At 34.0% G+C, this 21,906-nt stretch overlaps 1 protein-coding gene and 1 pseudogene across 2 annotated transcripts; both read left to right on the top strand.

Annotated features, from left to right (window-relative positions):
- The first annotated feature begins 398 nt into the window (after nucleotides 1-398).
- Nucleotides 399-3,391, top strand: LOC148191449 (NAC domain-containing protein 89-like; annotated as a pseudogene). The gene is made up of 4 exons (XR_015783091.1): nucleotides 399-651; nucleotides 751-1,034; nucleotides 1,423-1,569; nucleotides 1,690-3,391. The product of XR_015783091.1 is annotated as an NAC domain-containing protein 89-like (transcript).
- Nucleotides 3,392-19,429: 16,038 nt separating this feature from the next.
- On the top strand, nucleotides 19,430-21,587 carry LOC148191448 (NAC domain-containing protein 91-like). The gene is made up of 6 exons (XM_088102144.1): nucleotides 19,430-19,677; nucleotides 19,791-20,068; nucleotides 20,290-20,421; nucleotides 20,504-20,788; nucleotides 20,931-21,170; nucleotides 21,304-21,587. Exons 1-5 carry the CDS (start codon nucleotides 19,533-19,535, stop codon nucleotides 21,123-21,125), a joined length of 1,035 nt encoding a protein of 344 aa, XP_087958270.1. The 5' UTR covers nucleotides 19,430-19,532; the 3' UTR covers nucleotides 21,126-21,170; nucleotides 21,304-21,587.
- The last annotated feature ends 319 nt before the right edge of the window (nucleotides 21,588-21,906 follow it).

Below are 21,906 nucleotides of genomic sequence, written 5' to 3'. Positions count from 1 at the left end.
CAATGATAAAATATGTTAAATATAATTTTGTTCATTTCGTAGAAAGTGCTGCGGGTTGTGAGAAAAAATATTCTCATTCTCACGCGGTTTTAATACAATACAAGTTACTGAATTTCTTATTGTATCTGTTACTTCACACATTGAGAAACAAAAATTTCATATATTTATGTATTTGGATTTAGAATCACGATAACATTTCATATATTTAGTCTCAATTTTCTTATAAAATAACCTACGAATAAGATCACTTAGATGCATTATTAGAGTTATTCAGTAATAGTTAACATAAGTGCGTGATCTAACTTAAATTATATGTTAATTAATTTTATAGATTTATATTATGAACTTTTTATAAAGTTTGAAAGTATGCCTCAAACACGAATATTGAAATATTATTTTCCAACAACAACTTCTTAACGAAGGAGTTAAGTCAGTGAACGTGGCATTATAAATTCAGTTTCATAAGACAACACAAACACAGTGAAGTAAAGTGTTGACAAAAACCAATGGAGATTGTAGGAATGGGTTTTCGTCCCACAGATGAAGAACTTGTCGACTTTTACCTCAAACACAAGTTGCTCGATGATGATCCCCTTGTCCATGTCTTGACTGACATAGATCTTTCCGACGTGGAACCTTGGGAAATACCAGGTAATAATCGAAAGCCAAACTCTCCACGCTTCTTCATGAGATCAACACTGTCCTTTTTCTTGCTCTGATCTTTGCTTTAACTTTTATTGTTTTAAGTAGAGATGTTAGCAAACTCAGTAATAGCATTCGAAACCTCAGAATGGTTTTTCTTCAGTCCTGTTAATTTGAAGTACTCAAATAGTAAAAGGTTTAAAAGGACAACCAAGAGTGGGTTCTGGAAACCAACGGGAAAACCCCGTGATGTTAGAACAGGGGACACCGATACTGTCATTGGGACTAAGAAGACTCTTGTTTTCCAAAGTGGTCATGTTTCCAAAGGTGTCACTGTCAATTCCAACTGGGTTATTCACGAATATCATGCTCTTAACTTTCTCCAAAGCCAGGTTTGTATTTCATTTTTTAAGAAACTTGTAACTCTGCTCGGAAATAATCTCTGTCCTAAACTACAGTGTGTAGGAGTGTAAACTAGTCGAACCCAGATGAGTATTTGAAGCCTAGCTTTGACTAGGAAAAAAGTTTGTAAATTTTAAAATATCTCATTTGACTTATGTGCTTAATCTTAACTGTTTGTAGTAATTAGTTTCTCGACAAAGCTTAAGGAGAACCTCTCATGTGACTTATAGAATGTGTTTAATTGATCTTTTCAAAATTCATCATTAATTCTCATCGAAGACTGTCAATTTCTTCTGCATACGTTTGCCTCATTTGTCTTGGCCTTTTACTTTTGTGAATTGTGCCAAATGAATGCTTACCATACTCCAATTTTTTCAGAATGCTTTTGTGTTATGCCGCTTGAAAAAGAAACATGGGAAAACGACCGAAGGAGGAACTGCTGCACTGATCTCTGATGAAGAGGAATCCAGTAGAAGTGTGGTTTCTGACAATGAACATCAGGATATAGCAGAAGGAGTTCCATCTGTAAGCTGAAGCATCTTTCATGAACATATGTATGCAAACATGCCGAGAATTGATACTTCTTGTAATTATCTATCTATCTATATATATATATATATATATATGACTTTTTTTCTTTTTCAGGGAGGTACTTTTACCGGAATGGAAACAATCTGTCAGGCAAAACATCAGGCGGAAAAATGCATCTCCCCAATCGAACAGTCACTAATTGAATTTGAGAAAGATGACGATGCCTATTTTAGAAATGAAAATAACATTAGGCAGATTCCTTGTGAAACTATGCAGATTCCCTGTGAAACTATGCAAACTATTGTGATACCACACAAATTTCTTTTGAAAGTTTGCAGATTCCCCATGAATTTATGCAGACTCCTTATGAAACTATGCAAGTTTCTTGTGAAACTATGCATATTCTTTGTGAAACTATGCAAATTCCATGTGAAAGTATAGAAGCTCCATCTGAAACTATGCAGGTTCCTAGTGAAACTATACAGGTTCCTAGTGAAACTATATAGATTCCTTGTGAAACTATAGCCGCTCCTTTTGGAAGTATGCAGACCCCATTAGATACTAAACAAATTCCTTCTGAAACTGCACGGATTCTACTTGAACTCCAGAATTCATTATTTGCTAATGAAAGTTTAGTCCCTCAATCAAAGTCATTGAAAAGGGCATATTGCGAAAGCTCTTATATAGATGCAGAAGTCGTCCCTAAACTTGTAAATAATTATTCTGTAAAGTCCAAATAATATTGATGAGTGTATCTCCTTTTGTTTCTGAATTTTCATGCTGATTTAGTAAGTTAAAAGTTGTAGTGTGCTTTATGGTGATTTGAATTTTGTCATATTTTTCACAACGTATAAGGATTTTCTCGTTTAGATTCTTGAAAGATGCTCAAGAAAATGCGTGGTTTGAGTTGGCTTTGATGTTTTGTTGTGATTCATGATCGATTGATGGGTTATTATTGAGACTTAAGAAAAGCAATCTATTTCTATACCCGTTTTTGCCTTTCGTTGAATCTCTTCCGCTGCATAGATCATAGGACTCGAGAACTAAACTTTTTCTTGAGTTTGTTAAATTGTTATATTTTTTTTAGCACTTTTAGAAGTGAATCATTTGTTTATTTTCTTTTAAAACCATTGCAGGACGCTAGTATTGAGGATATTTCAACTATGTATACTGAATATCTTAATTCAGACGAATCTGGTTCATCGAAAAGGCTTAAAACATCATATGATGTTGAACACGGTGACACACATCTTCTATTTTACAGCCAAGAAGCAAGTCAAGAGAAACAAGAAAGTATATATCAAGATGATTTATGGGGATTGGAGACATCCTCATGTGACTCTACAACAAATAATTCTGTGGAGATCAATTGGAATGAAATATCTAGTTTTGCTTGCACTTAAAGGTCATGGGAAGATCAGCATCATCTAAGACCAAACAATTTCATATGATGCGAACTAAGAACTTCGTACTATTAATGGATTAGTGGTTAGGAGTATATGTTATTAAAAGTAACTTTCTCTGTAATAGCCACTTTATTACAAATTGCAAAATGACAATAATGCATTAAAGTTTAGAAGAATATATAATAGAAAATCTATTAGAAAGTATTAGAAACTGGTATATTTAAGATAGCAGATTGTGTAACTAGGAAGTGTGTGGTTATATGTAGTTTGTGGACAGAGTACTTTTTGTAGTGAACTTTTGTCTCTAGGATGCCAAGTGTTGTTGAATCAATGTATTATCTGTGATTTTAGTATTTAATAGTATATTTCATTAGTTTTTGGAATACATGAATAATGCAGTTATCTTCCCATATCAGTTGAACAGAGGATTGGGTAGACAACCACTTTATTTTTATATTGCTCAGTTGATCTTTGTTTTTTGAAGCAAGGATGGTTTATTCTTGATTATAGAAAGGGATGCTTGGAAGATGCAATACATAGACAGAATGAATTACCAATTTTTAAAAGGGACAAAAACTAGTGGGGAGCATAAGAAACCAACACTATACAAACACCTTAAGGACATGGTGGGGGCAACAAAGAGAATTGATTAAAAAGATTTGATGAAATGGTAAACTTGGGAAGCAAGTCTCAAAGTCTCATAAATTCATATAACCAGTTTCAGCAATGCTAACTGTTACCAATTTCTTTCTGGAACCTTCATACAAAAGTTCATTTCCATCAAATCTCACCCTACATTAAAACAGAATTTAATCAACAGTTAATTTTAAACCTTTTAATTTAGATTATTTAAAATATAAATACATGTGAAAAGAGTTATTGTTATAATCTAAATCAAAAGTAATAAAATGCATAAAAAAGTAATAACTTGCTGGGGGAAAGCTGAATATGAAAAGCCATTTACGCGGATACTGAAAAAGCGTGGAAGGGAAAAGAACAATTGAGGTGATAACATGGATAGTTAGAGTTCACTATCTCTTCTTGGAAGTTAGCACATGCATGACTCTTCTAAAATCGTAAAAAGTATATTCACATTTCGAGTAATGTTCTTGATTAGCAGTGGGGAACATCACAAACCTCCAAAATAAAAAGAAAAAGATGCATAAAAATTCACTACCAAAAGTCATGAAAAAACATTGAAATTGTGGGACATGGGAGAAACTTGGGGACAAACTGTGTAAGAAGTATGTAAGAAGGTTGTAAGAATGATGTGGGAAGAGCGTAGGAATGGTGTATTAGGTTGTAGAAAGAGTGTAGAAATGATATAGAAATAGTATAGAAAAAATGTATGAAGGGTGTAGGAAAGATATAAGAAAGTTGTAGGAAGGGTGTAAGAATTGTGTAAGAAGAGTGTAACAAGATTGTACGAAGGATGTACGAGAGTGTAGCAAGGGAAGAGGAAAAATGTACAAAGGGTGTAGAAAGAGTGTAAAAATGGATAAAAGTGGTTTACAAATGGGTGTAGGAAGGGAGTAAAAATTATGTAAGAAGAACTTTTTACTCCTTTCCTACACCATTTGTACACCTTTCCTCTACCCTTACCACACTCTTCTAACACTCTTCTTACATCCATCTTACACTTATTCTATACCCTTCTTACAACTTTCTTACACTATTCTTACACCATTCCTCCTCCCTTCCTACAACCTTTCTATATCTTTTCTACACTTTTTCTACACTCTTTCTACACCCCTTTTACACCCCTTTTACACTCTTTCTACACTTTTTCTTCACCCTTCGTCCATCTTTCCTCTATCCTTACCACACTCTTCTTACAACCTTCCTACAACTATTTTATATCCTTCTTACAACCTTCTCACACTTTTACACCATTCGTACTCCCTTCCTACAATTTTCTTAATCTTCTATACACTTTTTCTACACCCTTTCTACAACCTAATACACCCTTCCTACACTCTTCCCACATCCTTCTTACAACCTTTCAACAACCTTCTTACACACTTCTTACACCATTTCTAACACATTTTTACAATCCTTCCTACACCCTTTATACACACCTTTTACTCCCTTTTAGACTCTTTCTACATCCATTGTACACCTTTCCTTTACCCTTGTTACACTCTTCTTACACCCTTTCTAAACTTATTCTCTTACATCTTAGTTACAACCTTCTTGCACTATTTTTACACCATTCCAACCCGAATTCTAACACTTTGCTATATCTTTCCTACACTCGTTCTATACGTTTCTTACACCCTCTCTAAACCCTTTCTACCCTCTCTACACCCTTTCTACAACCTAATACACCCTTTCTAAACTCTTCCCACATCTCTCTTAAACCTTCCAACAACCTTCCTACACACATCTTACACCCTTCCTACAACATTTTTACATCCTTCCTACACTCTTTCTAAACCCTTCCTTCACCCATTATACACACCCCTTTTACCCTCTTCCTACATTCTTTCTACACCCTTTCTACACTTTTTCTCTACACTTTCTACATTCTTCTTACACCTTTCATACACTATTCTATAGACTTGTTATATCGTTCTTACAACCTTCTTACACTCTCTTTACACCATTCCTACTCCCTTCCTATAACTTACCTATATCTTTTCTAAACCCTTCCTCACCCTTTGTACACCCTTCCTCACCCTTTCTATATCTTTTTTACACTCTTTCTACACCCTTTCTACAATCTAATATGCCCTTCCTACATTATTCCTACATTCTTCTTACAATCTTCCAATAATCTTCTTACAATCTTCTTACACCCTTCCTACAACATTTTTACATCCTTCCTACACCCTTTTTACGCCCTTTCTACACCATTTATACACCCCTTTTACACTCTTATTACATCCTTCTTACACCTATTCTATACCCTTTTTACATCCTTCTAACAAATTTCTTACATTCTTCTTACACCATTCCTACAACTTTCTTATACCCTTTCTACATCCTTTCTACACTCTTTCTAGAGTCTAATAGACCTTTGATACACTCTTCCCACATTCTTCTTACAACCTTCTAACATCTTTCCTACATCATTTTACACCCTTGCTATAACATTTTTACATAATTCCTACACCCATTCTACATTCTTTGTACACTCTTTATACACCCTTTTTACCCCTTCATTCTATCTTTCTACACCCTTTGTACAACTTTCCTTTATCCTTGCTACACTCTTATTACACCTATTCTATACACTTCTTACATCCTTCTTACAACTCTTTTACACTCTTCTTACATCATTCCTACTTCCTTCCTGTAACTTTCTAATATCTTTCTTACTCCCTTTCTATATCGTTCCTACACCCTTTATACACCCCTTTTACCCCCTTCCTACATTCTTTCTACACCCTTTGTAGACATTTCCTTTATACTTACTACACTCTTCTTACACCTTTTCATACACTATTTTATACCCTTCCACTACAAAAAAAGGGGAAATTACCGGCAGCCCTTTATCGACAGTCCTTAGGCCGTGGGTAATGCAGTGCTGATTTTAAATACCAACGGTCCTAGGCTGTCGGTAAGTATCTGGATACATTAAAACCCAAATTTGTTATTTCTCTCTCCCTTGCCAATCGTTTCCTCAAGCGCATTGTCTCACTGTCGTGGGTGTTCTCAAGTGTAAGTGTGTTTGTGTTTCTTTCCGCATTGTCGTCCTTCATTCAGTCGTGGTAGTGAGGCGGTACAGCGCACATCATTGACGGTGTGAGGACGGGTTGATGATTGAGACGACGCGTTGATTGATTTTCGGTACGATTGGAGCTTTTGTTGAGTTATTCTCCTGCAAGGGTGTTGGTGGATGGTGATTGGGGCATTTATTGCGGCTGCTGTGGAGTAGGGAGGGTGTTGCCGCTGCTTTGTTGCGTTGAGGGATTGCAGTAAGGGTTAGTGTTCTATTCATGTGAATATAAAATGGTAAGACCAGGTATCGTATCCTAGAGGACTCTCGGCACTAGACAATTGTGTGATAACTCGATTAATTAAGACTTAAAGAAATAAAGATCATTGGTTTCAGATGCAAAGACAAAAAATTAAATATGAATGCAGTTTGATCAATAGCAGAGTAGCACAATGATGAACGAATGTTGTTTGTAATATGGGATGAATATGTTATTGGGGATTAGATTTCACCAAGTTCCCTCTCATGTATGTAAGAATTCTTCTTTATGCATTAATGTTAACGTCACTCACTAAATCACTTAAACCTGATCCCTCGGCGAAGAAGCCTGTCCTTAATCACCAGTTCATGCAATTCCTAGCATTCCTAGTAATTAAATGTGAAGATCAATAGCTTTAAGACGACCAAGACTCATACCCTCATTCTTGAGCAATAATACTCTCGAGAGAATTCAACAAGAACCTGAATTGTAAGGAACCTTCCAGCACTCATGCAACTCATGCAATCATGCTATGAATGAGTTAAACAAAGCATGTAATAAGCACAGATGAATTACTCTAACAATTAATGAAAAAACATGTATTATTAAGAATCAATTCAAATACATGAGAGTTCACAAAGTTACATCATCCTCCAACAACAAATAGAGTTTAGTTCACCATAGACATGGTGAGACTAGATGAATAATGGAAAAGCATGAGATAGCAAAACCCTAAAAGTAGAGGATGTAAGCTTCCGCCTCCAAATCCTCCTTCAGAGAATGGAAGAGTGTGGTGTTGTGCTGCTCTAGCCAAAGATACAAAACCTAGGACATCTGAGTCCTTTAAATAGAGCGAAGACAGAACAAAACAAGCCCAAGCCCGTGTCGCCGGCGCTCAAGCGTCGCACTTAGGGCGCTCGGACGGTGAGCGGTAGTCTTCCACGCTCAAGCCTCAGACAGGACGCCTAAGCTTCGTGCTTCTGGCATTCAAGCGTCCCAAAAAGGGCGCCCGAGCGGTGAGCAACTCTCTTCTGCGCTCAAGCCTCAGAGAAGTCGCCCAAGCTTCGAGGCTTTATACCCTTTATACACCACTTCTACCCTCATTTCTACACCTTTCCTACACTCTTCCCACACTCTTCTTACAACCTTCTAACAACCTTCCTACATCATTCTTACACCATTCCTATAACATTTCTACACCCTTTATAAACCCCTTTTACCCCGTTCCCACTATCTTTCTACACCCTTTATACAACTTTTCTATATCATTGCTTCACTCTTCTTACACCCTTGCTACAACTTTTCTACAACTTTCCTACACCCTTTCTACACACTTTCTAGACCCTTTCTACACAAATTTTTTACCACCTTCTACATCATTCCTACACCCTTTCTACAATCTAATACACATTTCGTACACTCTTTCCACATTTTTCTTAGAACCATCCAACAACCTTCCTAAACCCTTCTTACACCCGTCCATACCATTTTTACATCCTTCCTATACCTTTTATACATCCTTTTTACACCTTCTAACACCCTTTATACACTTTTTCTATACCCTTACTACAACCTAATACATCTTTCCTATATTTTCCCACATTCTTCTTACAACCTTATAACAACTTTCCTACACCGTGTAAGATCCTTGAAAATATTTGTTAGATACTTAAAAAAAAAAAAAAAAAAAAAAAAAAATTAGTGAATAGTAAATTGTGAATAGTAAATTGTGAATAGTAAAAAGTGAATAGTAAAAAAAAAAAAAAAAAAAAAATTTTGGAAAGGATAAGTGTTACACGTAGCATTGAGATCAGAATTCACCAATTTGCAAATAAAAAATTATTTTTGTAATAGTAAAATGAATAAAAAAATGAATAGTAAAAATGAATAGTAAAAATGAATAGTAAATTTTTTTACTATAAATAGCCAAGGGGGGAGGCTGGAAATTTACACCAAAATTCTAGAGAAATTGTGAGAGAAGAGAGTTGGAGTAAATTCTAGTTGAAGAGGGGAAATTCTGGAGGTTTCCGGAGAACGGTTTGAGAAGAGGAAACTAAGTCTGGAATAGAGGTAAGGGGAGCTAACTTTGAGTATTTCCCTTTGTATTATCTTGAGTCTTGAATATGCTATATTTTGCTTTTGTCTGATTCTTAAATCTTGAATATGGAGTATTTTGTTTCTGTATGATCTTGAATTCAAATGAGAGTATGCTTTTGTGTTGATATCTAAGTGTGATAGTTGTAAAATGTGATGTTGATTATGTTATGCCATTTGTATGTTATTAGTTGTTTATTTTTGTATTTTGGAAGGATTAGAAATTGTCTAACCGGCTCTGCCAGATTCAATTTCTTATTTCCCCAAACATTTTATTGCTTTCCTTATTTATTTTTATTGTATTTTGGAAGGATTAGAAGTTGTCTAACCGGCTCTGCCAGATTCAACTTCTTGTTTCCCCAAACTATTTATTGCTTTACTTATTTATTTTATTGCATTTTTGGAAGGATTAGAAGTTGTCTAACCGGCTCTGCCAGATTCAACTTCTTGTTTTCCCCAGACATGTTAATGTTCGTGTTATTTAATTATATTGTATTTTTGGATGGATTAGAAGTTGTCTAACCGGCTCTGCCAGATTCAACTTCTTGTTTCCCCAGAAATTTTATTGTCTTATCTATTTTTTTTATTGCATCTTTGTGGAAGGATGAGAAGTTGTCTAACCGGCTCTGCCAGATTCAACTTCTTGTTTCCCCTGAATTTTTATATTAATATTATTTTGATGGTAAGGGCAACTAATTATTTTTGTATGAATTTATAAATATACGAATGTTGAACTGGTGTTCTCTTGCGAAACTGTTTTATGACTTTTATTATATTGGGTGTTATAACTGAAACTGTTAAATTGTACATGTTGAGATGCGATGAATTTATTGAATGAGTTTGTTGGCTGAAATTGATCTTGTTGGAAGGTCTGGAGTAAGGGTTCTGTAATTGCTTATATATGAGTATTAAATAGATATACAGATACTGTTTGAGGTTGTTGTGAGATGAAGTAAAAATATTAAAATTAGACATTTTAGATTTAGAGCATAAGACAACAAGGTAGATAAATTAAATAAATAAATTGATTAATTATTGAGGGCCTCCCTTTGTTGGTAGGATAGAGGAACCTTAAAAACCTGAGTTGGCACATCCCTGATCATAGAGCAGCCCTGGCCTGGTCCAGTCAGTTGTGACTAGTCATATGTGCTGACGTCGAAGGTGAGTTTGATGCGTTCAGACATCTGGGTCCTCTCCGGTGACCAATTGGAGTAAAGAAAAATCTCTACTAGGATGAAAATAAAATAAAACAAGTTGATTGTAGATGCATAATATTATCATGGTAAAAATTTCATATATATTTTATTTATTATTACATTGAGCCCAGACTTTAATATGTAGTTCCTACGATATGTTGATATATTTTGGTTGATCCATGATCTTTGTTTGGTGAAAATATGTTGAGTTATACTCGTTATGGGCAAAAATGAGTTTATAATATGAAGCATAATATATGGTAATATGTTTAATTTATTGATACCAAAACGGGTTATTATAAATTCTTGATTAAAGAATGAACATGATTGAGTTAGGTGGATAAGAGGGTATGAATTGTTGGTTTTATGAAATGTTGGAGTGGATATGAGAAATCATTACTTATGAAATGATGTTTACTACCGGGAGTAGTATGTTCGAGTTATACCATGAGAGTTTGGTATGAGCAAAGTAACACCTGAGGTTTATGAAAGCAGGCAGAAAGTGGTCTGACCATAAGGCTTTGACATAAACATATGATTCGTAAGTTATAAAGAAGCAGGCAGAGAGGGGTCTGACCATAAGGCTTCAGAAAGTAAGACATAGTATATAAGTGAGGCTTAAGGAAGCAGGCAGAGAGCGGTCTGACCATAAGGCTTCATGAGTAAGCATGGTACACTTGTAAGATTTATGGAAATGGGAAAGATGACTTTGATAATGATGAATTAATGACATCGGAATAATGATATTTTATCAATTGCAAAAATACATGATTATAATATTTTTATTACAAGTTTAATGATTTTATGATAAGGTTGGCTTACCCTTATTTGTTTGTACTATGATCATATAACTCATGTTATATGTGATTAGATAATGTTGCAGATGCGGTTGAACAAGCTTAGAGATGAGAGAGATGCGGGCAAAAACTTTCAGGGGTTTTTTGTAAAAGAATAAATTTGTATGGGGAAGATTATGTTGTGTAAAACTTATAAGTTGAAATTTCAATGGTGAAGACTATATTGTTTAAAGTTTGTAAGTTTGGTATTGTACTTTGGATTAAATGAAATAAAGTTTGATTGTTTATAAGAGATATCAAATTAATTTAGTCTCTACTATCAGTAATACCCTTTAAAATAGTAGGGTGTTACATTTTGGTATCAGAGCCTGGTTTTCGAAAATATTTTGGGACTCTGGGGAGTGAAATTATTATTCTTAGTAAAATATCAATTGAGTTGATTCTTATTTTATTGGAAACTAGACTCAAAGAGCTTCAATTTGACTACTCATACGCATATTTTGGACTTCGGGAAGGGGTCTAACCGAGCTGGGGAAAACGTGACAGTTTTGCTATCTAGGGGCTAGCGTCCAACCTTAATTTTAGGTGTAATTTTTTTACAAGTTGCAACTTTTTGGAGTGAGTAGGTTGTGTTCTGCACTAGGAGAACATTTTGGGACCCTTTGGAGACTTTCCTACCATGTTTTAGGGCTGGAAAATGGTTTAGAATGGTCCATTGGTTGTTTATTATTGTTAAGTGCCAAGTGCATGGGTCCTTAGTTGTCTAAGGCATCTTCTTTTAATTCCAAATCAGATTTGGAGTTTTGGAGGAGAGTAGAGAGGTCCTTGGTGGGAGGTGAACGAAATCCTAAGTGTCCTAAGTGTGGAGGCTGACTTGGTCTAGCAAGGAGGAGATGAGTTGCTCTCTTTGAAGAAGAGTTTAAGGTGTTTGAGCCTTCAAGAGGTAAGGGGAGCTAACTCAACTTGATTTCTAGAATTTTGTAGTTAGAAATATGGTTCCAATTGCTTGACTTTGATGAAGGGGAGCTAATCCTTTATTGTTATGATCATGAATATGAATATGTTAAAAAAAAAAAAAAAAAAGAAAAAAATTTGGTAATGGTAGTTATATATTGACTTGTGTAAAATTTGGTTTTCATGATTATAATTTCTTATTTTCGAGTTACTGTGGTGATAAATTTCTATTAATTGTTTTTACCGTTGGATTTAGCTAAAATTTTAATATGTGAATCCTAAGACATATTACTAAACTTTGACTGTTCGGATTTGAAAATAGAAGTCTGTACTGGGAGAAATAAATCCTGTAAGTTTGAGTAAATTAGTTACCCCTGTAGTTCTGTTACTAAGTTGTCTCAGTAAAATATAGAATTCTGACCTATTTGACCGTTAGATCAACCTCAACATTTGATATAGAATCCCTAAGACATATTAATACATTGTGACCGATTGGATTTGTAATTAAAGGTGTATGCTTAGAGAAAGAAATTTCGAAAGTTTGAAATATTTGATGAACACTATAATTCTGTTCTTACGTTATATTGGTAAAAATTTCATGTATATTCCATTTACCGTTAGATTGAGCCCAAACTTTAGTATGGAGTTCATAAGACATAATAGGTGATCTTGACCGTTCAGATTTGGAATTAGAAGTCTGTGCTTAGAAGAATTCATTCCGTATTTGGAGTTTAACCGAGAACCACTTAAATTTCTGTCTCTGAGTTAGCTCGGTAAAACCTTCATATCTACTTAGTAAACCGTTAGATTAACTTGAAAACTTTAGTATGAAGCGCGTAACAGATAGGGACATACTTCGACCGTTCGGATTTTAGATCGGAGGTACCGATTTAGGGATATTAATTTCGTAACTTCTCAGGGATTTCAATATTGCTTAATTTATGTTTTTGGATCATTTATACAAAATTGATGATTTCTGCCTCATTAACCGTTGAATTGGACTGAAAATCTTACCATATAATCTAAACATGTTGTTGATTAGTTTGATTGGTTCAGATTGTCGATAAATAATATGTTGAAAAAGGTAATTTGGTTAATTTGTGCTACTTTGATAAGTAGGCAGGATGAGATGATGAAGGAAGAGATAAAGAGAATGATATAAATCGGGCTACTTTGATAAGTAGGCAGATTAACTATACTGTGCTACTTTGTAAGTAGACAGTATTGTCTTGTTGCGCTACTTTGGTAAGTAGGCAGAAGATCTTGTTTCATGCTACTTTGGTAAGTAGGCAAATTAATTATACCGTACTGCTTTGGTAAGTAGACAATAATGTCTTGCGGTGGTACTTTGATAAGTAGAGAGAATAACTTGGTTTGTACTACTTTGGTAAGTAAGTCAGATAAGGTGAAGTTGTAACACTTTGATAAGTGGAATTTTAAATTTCAGAAGTTTATGAACTGTGTGAAATTTTATTTTAGAAGACTTGTGTTGTAATAAATCACTTAATATTTTGTTGGTGTTGAAAATTGTTAAAGAAAAGTTGTATATGTATTTTTGTGGAAAAATAAATTGTAACGCCTAAATTGGGGTATTACACTATTGGGTATCAGAGCAATGGTTTTCGAAAATCCATATCTCTTTTGTAAGTAATCTTTTGTTAAATAGTCTTTGTTTAAATAAATAATTTTCGAGGACGAAAATAAATGTTGTTGGGGAGATTGTAAGATCCTTGAAAATATTTGTTAGATACTTAAAAAAAAAAAAAAAAAAAAAAAATTAGTGAATAGTAAATTGTGAATAGTAAATTGTGAATAGTAAAAAGTGAATAGTAAAAAAAAAAAAAAAAAAAATATTTTTGGAAAGGATAAGTGTTACACGTAGCATTGAGATCAGAATTCACCAATTTGCAAATAAAAAATTATTTTTGTAATAGTAAAATGAATAAAAAAATGAATAGTAAAAATGAATAGTAAAAATGAATAGTAAATTTTTTTACTATAAATAGCCAAGGGGGGAGGCTGGAAATTTACACCAAAATTCTAGAGAAATTGTGAGAGAAGAGAGTTGGAGTAAATTCTAGTTGAAGAGGGGAAATTCTGGAGGTTTCCGGAGAACGGTTTGAGAAGAGGAAACTAAGTCTGGAATAGAGGTAAGGGGAGCTAACTTTGAGTATTTCCCTTTGTATTATCTTGAGTCTTGAATATGCTATATTTTGCTTTTGTCTGATTCTTAAATCTTGAATATGGAGTATTTTGTTTCTGTATGATCTTGAATTCAAATGAGAGTATGCTTTTGTGTTGATATCTAAGTGTGATAGTTGTAAAATGTGATGTTGATTATGTTATGCCATTTGTATGTTATTAGTTGTTTATTTTTGTATTTTGGAAGGATTAGAAATTGTCTAACCGGCTCTGCCAGATTCAATTTCTTATTTCCCCAAACATTTTATTGCTTTCCTTATTTATTTTTATTGTATTTTGGAAGGATTAGAAGTTGTCTAACCGGCTCTGCCAGATTCAACTTCTTGTTTCCCCAAACTATTTATTGCTTTACTTATTTATTTTATTGCATTTTTGGAAGGATTAGAAGTTGTCTAACCGGCTCTGCCAGATTCAACTTCTTGTTTTCCCCAGACATGTTAATGTTCGTGTTATTTAATTATATTGTATTTTTGGATGGATTAGAAGTTGTCTAACCGGCTCTGCCAGATTCAACTTCTTGTTTCCCCAGAAATTTTATTGTCTTATCTATTTTTTTTATTGCATCTTTGTGGAAGGATGAGAAGTTGTCTAACCGGCTCTGCCAGATTCAACTTCTTGTTTCCCCTGAATTTTTATATTAATATTATTTTGATGGTAAGGGCAACTAATTATTTTTGTATGAATTTATAAATATACGAATGTTGAACTGGTGTTCTCTTGCGAAACTGTTTTATGACTTTTATTATATTGGGTGTTATAACTGAAACTGTTAAATTGTACATGTTGAGATGCGATGAATTTATTGAATGAGTTTGTTGGCTGAAATTGATCTTGTTGGAAGGTCTGGAGTAAGGGTTCTGTAATTGCTTATATATGAGTATTAAATAGATATACAGATACTGTTTGAGGTTGTTGTGAGATGAAGTAAAAATATTAAAATTAGACATTTTAGATTTAGAGCATAAGACAACAAGGTAGATAAATTAAATAAATAAATTGATTAATTATTGAGGGCCTCCCTTTGTTGGTAGGATAGAGGAACCTTAAAAACCTGAGTTGGCACATCCCTGATCATAGAGCAGCCCTGGCCTGGTCCAGTCAGTTGTGACTAGTCATATGTGCTGACGTCGAAGGTGAGTTTGATGCGTTCAGACATCTGGGTCCTCTCCGGTGACCAATTGGAGTAAAGAAAAATCTCTACTAGGATGAAAATAAAATAAAACAAGTTGATTGTAGATGCATAATATTATCATGGTAAAAATTTCATATATATTTTATTTATTATTACATTGAGCCCAGACTTTAATATGTAGTTCCTACGATATGTTGATATATTTTGGTTGATCCATGATCTTTGTTTGGTGAAAATATGTTGAGTTATACTCGTTATGGGCAAAAATGAGTTTATAATATGAAGCATAATATATGGTAATATGTTTAATTTATTGATACCAAAACGGGTTATTATAAATTCTTGATTAAAGAATGAACATGATTGAGTTAGGTGGATAAGAGGGTATGAATTGTTGGTTTTATGAAATGTTGGAGTGGATATGAGAAATCATTACTTATGAAATGATGTTTACTACCGGGAGTAGTATGTTCGAGTTATACCATGAGAGTTTGGTATGAGCAAAGTAACACCTGAGGTTTATGAAAGCAGGCAGAAAGTGGTCTGACCATAAGGCTTTGACATAAACATATGATTCGTAAGTTATAAAGAAGCAGGCAGAGAGGGGTCTGACCATAAGGCTTCAGAAAGTAAGACATAGTATATAAGTGAGGCTTAAGGAAGCAGGCAGAGAGCGGTCTGACCATAAGGCTTCATGAGTAAGCATGGTACACTTGTAAGATTTATGGAAATGGGAAAGATGACTTTGATAATGATGAATTAATGACATCGGAATAATGATATTTTATCAATTGCAAAAATACATGATTATAATATTTTTATTACAAGTTTAATGATTTTATGATAAGGTTGGCTTACCCTTATTTGTTTGTACTATGATCATATAACTCATGTTATATGTGATTAGATAATGTTGCAGATGCGGTTGAACAAGCTTAGAGATGAGAGAGATGCGGGCAAAAACTTTCAGGGGTTTTTTGTAAAAGAATAAATTTGTATGGGGAAGATTATGTTGTGTAAAACTTATAAGTTGAAATTTCAATGGTGAAGACTATATTGTTTAAAGTTTGTAAGTTTGGTATTGTACTTTGGATTAAATGAAATAAAGTTTGATTGTTTATAAGAGATATCAAATTAATTTAGTCTCTACTATCAGTAATACCCTTTAAAATAGTAGGGTGTTACATTTTGGTATCAGAGCCTGGTTTTCGAAAATATTTTGGGACTCTGGGGAGTGAAATTATTATTCTTAGTAAAATATCAATTGAGTTGATTCTTATTTTATTGGAAACTAGACTCAAAGAGCTTCAATTTGACTACTCATACGCATATTTTGGACTTCGGGAAGGGGTCTAACCGAGCTGGGGAAAACGTGACAGTTTTGCTATCTAGGGGCTAGCGTCCAACCTTAATTTTAGGTGTAATTTTTTTACAAGTTGCAACTTTTTGGAGTGAGTAGGTTGTGTTCTGCACTAGGAGAACATTTTGGGACCCTTTGGAGACTTTCCTACCATGTTTTAGGGCTGGAAAATGGTTTAGAATGGTCCATTGGTTGTTTATTATTGTTAAGTGCCAAGTGCATGGGTCCTTAGTTGTCTAAGGCATCTTCTTTTAATTCCAAATCAGATTTGGAGTTTTGGAGGAGAGTAGAGAGGTCCTTGGTGGGAGGTGAACGAAATCCTAAGTGTCCTAAGTGTGGAGGCTGACTTGGTCTAGCAAGGAGGAGATGAGTTGCTCTCTTTGAAGAAGAGTTTAAGGTGTTTGAGCCTTCAAGAGGTAAGGGGAGCTAACTCAACTTGATTTCTAGAATTTTGTAGTTAGAAATATGGTTCCAATTGCTTGACTTTGATGAAGGGGAGCTAATCCTTTATTGTTATGATCATGAATATGAATATGTTAAAAAAAAAAAAAAAAAAAGAAAAAAATTTGGTAATGGTAGTTATATCTTTTTTATATCTTTTTTACACCCTTTATACACCCCTTTTACCCCCCTTCTACACCCTTTGTAGACTTTTCCTCTACACTTACTATACTCTTCTTATACCCTTCCTACAATATTCTATAGCCCTCTTACATCCTTCTTACACTCTCCTTATACCTTTCCTACTCCTTTCCTACAACTTCCTTATAGTCTTTCTACCCAATTTCTACAACCTAATACACCCTTCCTACAGTCTTTCCATATCATTCTTACAACCTTCCAACATTCTTCCTACACACTTCTTACACCCTTCCTACAACATTTTCACATCCTTCCTACACGCTTTCTACAACCTTCTCACACACTTTATACACTCTTTTTACTCCATTGCTACACAATTCTTACATCATTCCTACACCTATTTTATACCCTTCTTACAACTTTCTTACACTTTTCTTACACAATTCCTACAACTTTCTTACACATTTTCCATACCCTTTCTATACTCTTTCTACAACCTAATACACCCTTCGTACACTCTTCCCACAACCTTTTACAACCTACCAACAACCTTCCTACACACTTCTTACACCCTTCCTACAACATTTTTACATCCATTCTAAATTCTTTCTACATCCTCCTTATACTCTTTTTACACTACTTTTACCTCCTTCCTACACCCTTTCTACACCCTTTGTATTCCAATGCTCTACATTTTCTTAACTCTTCTTACGCCCTTCATACACTAATTTATAGCTTTCTTACATTATTTTTACAACCTATTTACACTCTTCTTACACCTTTCCTACTCCTTTCCTACAACTTTCCTATATCTTTCCTACACCCTTTTTACACCCTTCCTACACTCTTCCCACATTCTTCTAACAACCTTCCTACACACTTCTTACACCCTTTCTAAAACATTTTTACATACTTCTTACACTCTTCTTACATCCTTCCTACACTTATTTTATATTCTTCTTACATCTTTTTTACAATCTTCTTATACCATTCCTACTTCAATCCTACAACTTTCATACATCTTTCCTACACCATTCTTACACCATTTCTAGGGCATCAGACACAAAGGTTATGTACTATGAAATGACTTAGAAGGGTAAACTACAAGAAACTACCATTTATAAATGAGCCTAAGGACATAAAAAAAACTTATTATGGTGGCTATTATGAAATCACATTTTTTTTATAAACTGAGTTTCCGTGTTTTTTGTACATAAGCTTGAGGAACCATAACAAACCACACCATTAAATACACCAAAGGACAAATACAATGACTTGGATTGGTGGGACCAACCCGAAAGAAAAATTGACTCAAAAGTCACAAGTAAATAGAAAAGGACAGTGGATATGGTAGCAACGAAAAACCTTTGAAAACAAGTTTCAAACAGATACCAAAATGTTAGTAAGTTTGCATGACTCTACTCAAATCTTGAAAAGGTTATCAAACTTTGTGACCAAGTTCTCAGTAAAGGGGACCATAACAATAAACCACCAAAAGAAAAGCAAAAGTGGCCATATTTAATTAAACAATTTTCTGTCTATTTTTTGTTGTTGGAAGAGCAAGGAATTGAAATGATTGGTCATTGAATAAAGAAATATCAACAATAAAATAATAAACCACAAATCATAGAGTTAACATTAGTTTATATATTACAATTTTAATTGTAATATAAGTTAATTTTAACGTCTATTTTTTTCTTTTAAAATTGTTTAATGGAAATTTCGTGCATAAATCTACTTTCATATTAGTTTAAAAAATATATTTATTAGAAAGTGACATGTGGGCAGAAGTTTCTTGTTCTTAACTTCTTCATTATTTACCATATAAGTTATGTAACGAAAAATAATATATATATATATATATATATATATATATATATATATATATATATATATATATATATATATATTTATTTATGTGGAAAATCATAATGCAAAATAAATTGTTCTTAAAGCAAGTAAAGTATTACAGTGAGGTGAAAATTTGAAAGTTTCCTGGTCATGATATCCAAACATAATTTTTGTTTGGGATTATTAGGATATTGTTGATTATTATTATTATTATATATAACCTCTAGAATGTTCCGTTTTCATTTGTTACATATTATATATTCGTCACATCACTTAACAGCACAACATAAGTTCCTATGCTTTTCCTTTTTGTAACTTGTCAGCTAAGGAGTAAAGTCAGTCAATGACTTTTTTGCATTATAAATTCATTGCGACAGCACAACACAACACAAAACAAACACTGAGCTTTGTTAATAGCTGCTTCACCACCTTTGCTTCTCATCTTCCTATCTTTGTTACAACAATGGATGTTATAGGTTTTGGTTTCAGACCCACAGAAGAAGAACTTGTCGACTATTACCTCAGACACAGGTTGCTGGGTGATGATCCACAAGTCCACGTCATCCCCGACATCGACCTTTGTGAAGTGGAACCTTGGGACGTACCAAGTAATAATCTAAACCTCTAACACTTCATGCATCTTCATGCAACCATCACTTGTTCTTTATCTTTCTCTTATAATTTCTTCACTGATGTTTACTTTTTCTCTTGTTTGAAACAGTGTTATTCGGGGAATCAGACGTGCAATTCGATTTTCGAGAATGGTTTTTCTTCAGTCCTGTTGGTTTCAAGTATTCAAACAGTAAAAGGATTAACAGGACAACCAAGTGTGGCTTCTGGAAACCCACTGGAAAAGATCGTGAGATTTGGAGCTCCGACTCCAACATTCTCATTGCCACAAAAAAGACTCTCGTTTACTACAAAGGCCGCGTTTCACGTGCTGAGAAGTCCAACTGGGTTATTCATGAATACCATGCTGTTACCTTTCACGAAAGCCAGGTTGGTATGCGTTTTGGAGAATTTTAACACTGACTGGAAATAGTCTTTCTTGATTTTTCTTCATTGTTCTATAGCCTTTGACGTATATCAGTGGATATTTTAAGTTTTAGCATTTATAAGAAGTTCCAATGATCACGTCATTTTAGCATTTCTTGATTCGTTTTGGCTTTTCATTTCTTTGAATTGTATGGAATAACTTCTGATTATGATCTATTTTGCAGAGGACTTTCGTTTTGTGTCGCTTGATGAAGAAACCTGGGGGAACAACTGAAGTTGGAGGTGATGAAGGGGAGAGCAGTAGAATCATGGTTCCTGGCTATGAGAATCAGTCAATAGCAGGAGGCATTGATTCGGTAAGCTGAAACATTCTTCACGAACATATTAGCACTCTGTCATGTGAAAATGCTGACAATTGATACTTGTGTGTATTTTCAGAGAAGTACTTTTTCTGGAATGGGAACGACCTTACAGCAAGACGAAACGTCTTTCCCAAACTCCTCATATCACGATGCCTATTTTAGAAATGAATCTAACATTGAGCATATTTCATATGAAACTACCCAGGAAGAGGAATTCCTGAAAAATATTTTTGTTCATGACGGTTATGTTAACAATGAACAAAATATAAATACCTTCTACGATACTTTCACCCCATCGGAGTCATTGAGAAAGGTATACCATCAGAGTAATGATACGGATGCTGAGGTCGTCTACGAACAGGTAAAGATATATTGTCCAAATTTTTCCAATGATACAATGAGCATCTCCATTTGTTTCTGAACTGTCCTATTACTTTAGATTTGATTTCTTTATTTTGAACATTTTGAATTCATCTGTTTATTTCCTTCTGAAATGATTGCAGGGTGATAATATTATGAATATTTCAACAGTGTTTAATAGATATCTTAACTTAGATGAATACCATTCATCAAAAGGGTTTGATTCTGAATTATCAGACGTGGATATCAAGGAAGGTGTAGGTATGCCATCTTCCGTCCATGAAAAAAACCAAGAGAAAAAGAAGAAGAAAAAGAAGAGCATATTTTCTTTGTTCTAATCATCACAGAGGAAGGTTTCAAACAATGCAGTATTCCATGTAGAGGTGAGAAAATCAAACAGATTCATTAGAAAAATGAAGATTACTTTCTTGACGAACGAGGCAGATGCTTCATTTGAACTGATTTTCACTTTAACATACTATTGATATACCGTGCTGCACGTGATGTATTTTGTAGGCTCGGAAGATTTTCTCATTGTGAATCAGAAGAACCGGAAGCCATCAATCTTCTGATAACAGTAGTAAAGATTCTTTCATCTATATGGAGACAACGTCATCAAGACAACGTAGATGGCAACGTAGTTTTAATGGTTTTTATGTGTGTATTATCACGTTAGTTTGGAAGTATTATCACTTTAAGTACATGTAGTATATGTGAAGGGCTGATGGTGAGTGTTACCATAGTTCCTTTTCTTGTATTACCTTGTTTTTTTTTAACTGAGATGAAGTTTCTTATTTGTAGCCAATCTAGTTGGTACTTCTTAAAAGCAGTGTGCACATTTGAAACATATCTGAGTAAGCCTATGTGATCAGTACAGAAAGTGTTTTTGTTGCTGTTCAAAAACATGATGGTATGTCTGTCAGGTCAGATGTTCAATATGCAGTCAATGACATTGTTGTTTTCTTACCCAATAAAGAAGATCTTTAAGCAAATCTTTATTGTTCCAAGACAACAATATTATGCAGAGAGTTTTACAGTAGACAAAGAGGAAGAGAAACGAGTGTAGTGTATTTCTCATTAACCAACAATGAAAGTACAAGACAATGTATATAACAACAA

The sequence above is a fragment of the Vigna umbellata genome, chromosome 11, assembly GCF_029865625.1.
Source record: "Vigna umbellata cultivar VRB3 chromosome 11, Vumbellata_1.0, whole genome shotgun sequence".
NCBI lineage: Eukaryota > Viridiplantae > Streptophyta > Magnoliopsida > Fabales > Fabaceae > Vigna > Vigna umbellata.
The sequence above is the reverse complement of the archived record's forward strand: the minus strand, read 5'-3'. Positions and strand labels throughout refer to the sequence as shown.

What these genes read in the sequence shown, in the direction of transcription:
- LOC148191448 (XM_088102144.1), top strand. Translation starts at nt 19,533, where the DNA reads ATGGATGTTATAGGTTTTGGTTTCAGACCCACAGAAGAAGAACTTGTC. An exon ending in GGAACCTTGGGACGTACCAA is followed by an intron (nt 19,678 to 19,790) that starts GTAATAATCTAA and finishes TGTTTGAAACAG; the next exon opens with TGTTATTCGGGGAATCAGAC. An exon ending in TAGCAGGAGGCATTGATTCG is followed by an intron (nt 20,422 to 20,503) that starts GTAAGCTGAAAC and finishes GTGTATTTTCAG; the next exon opens with AGAAGTACTTTTTCTGGAAT.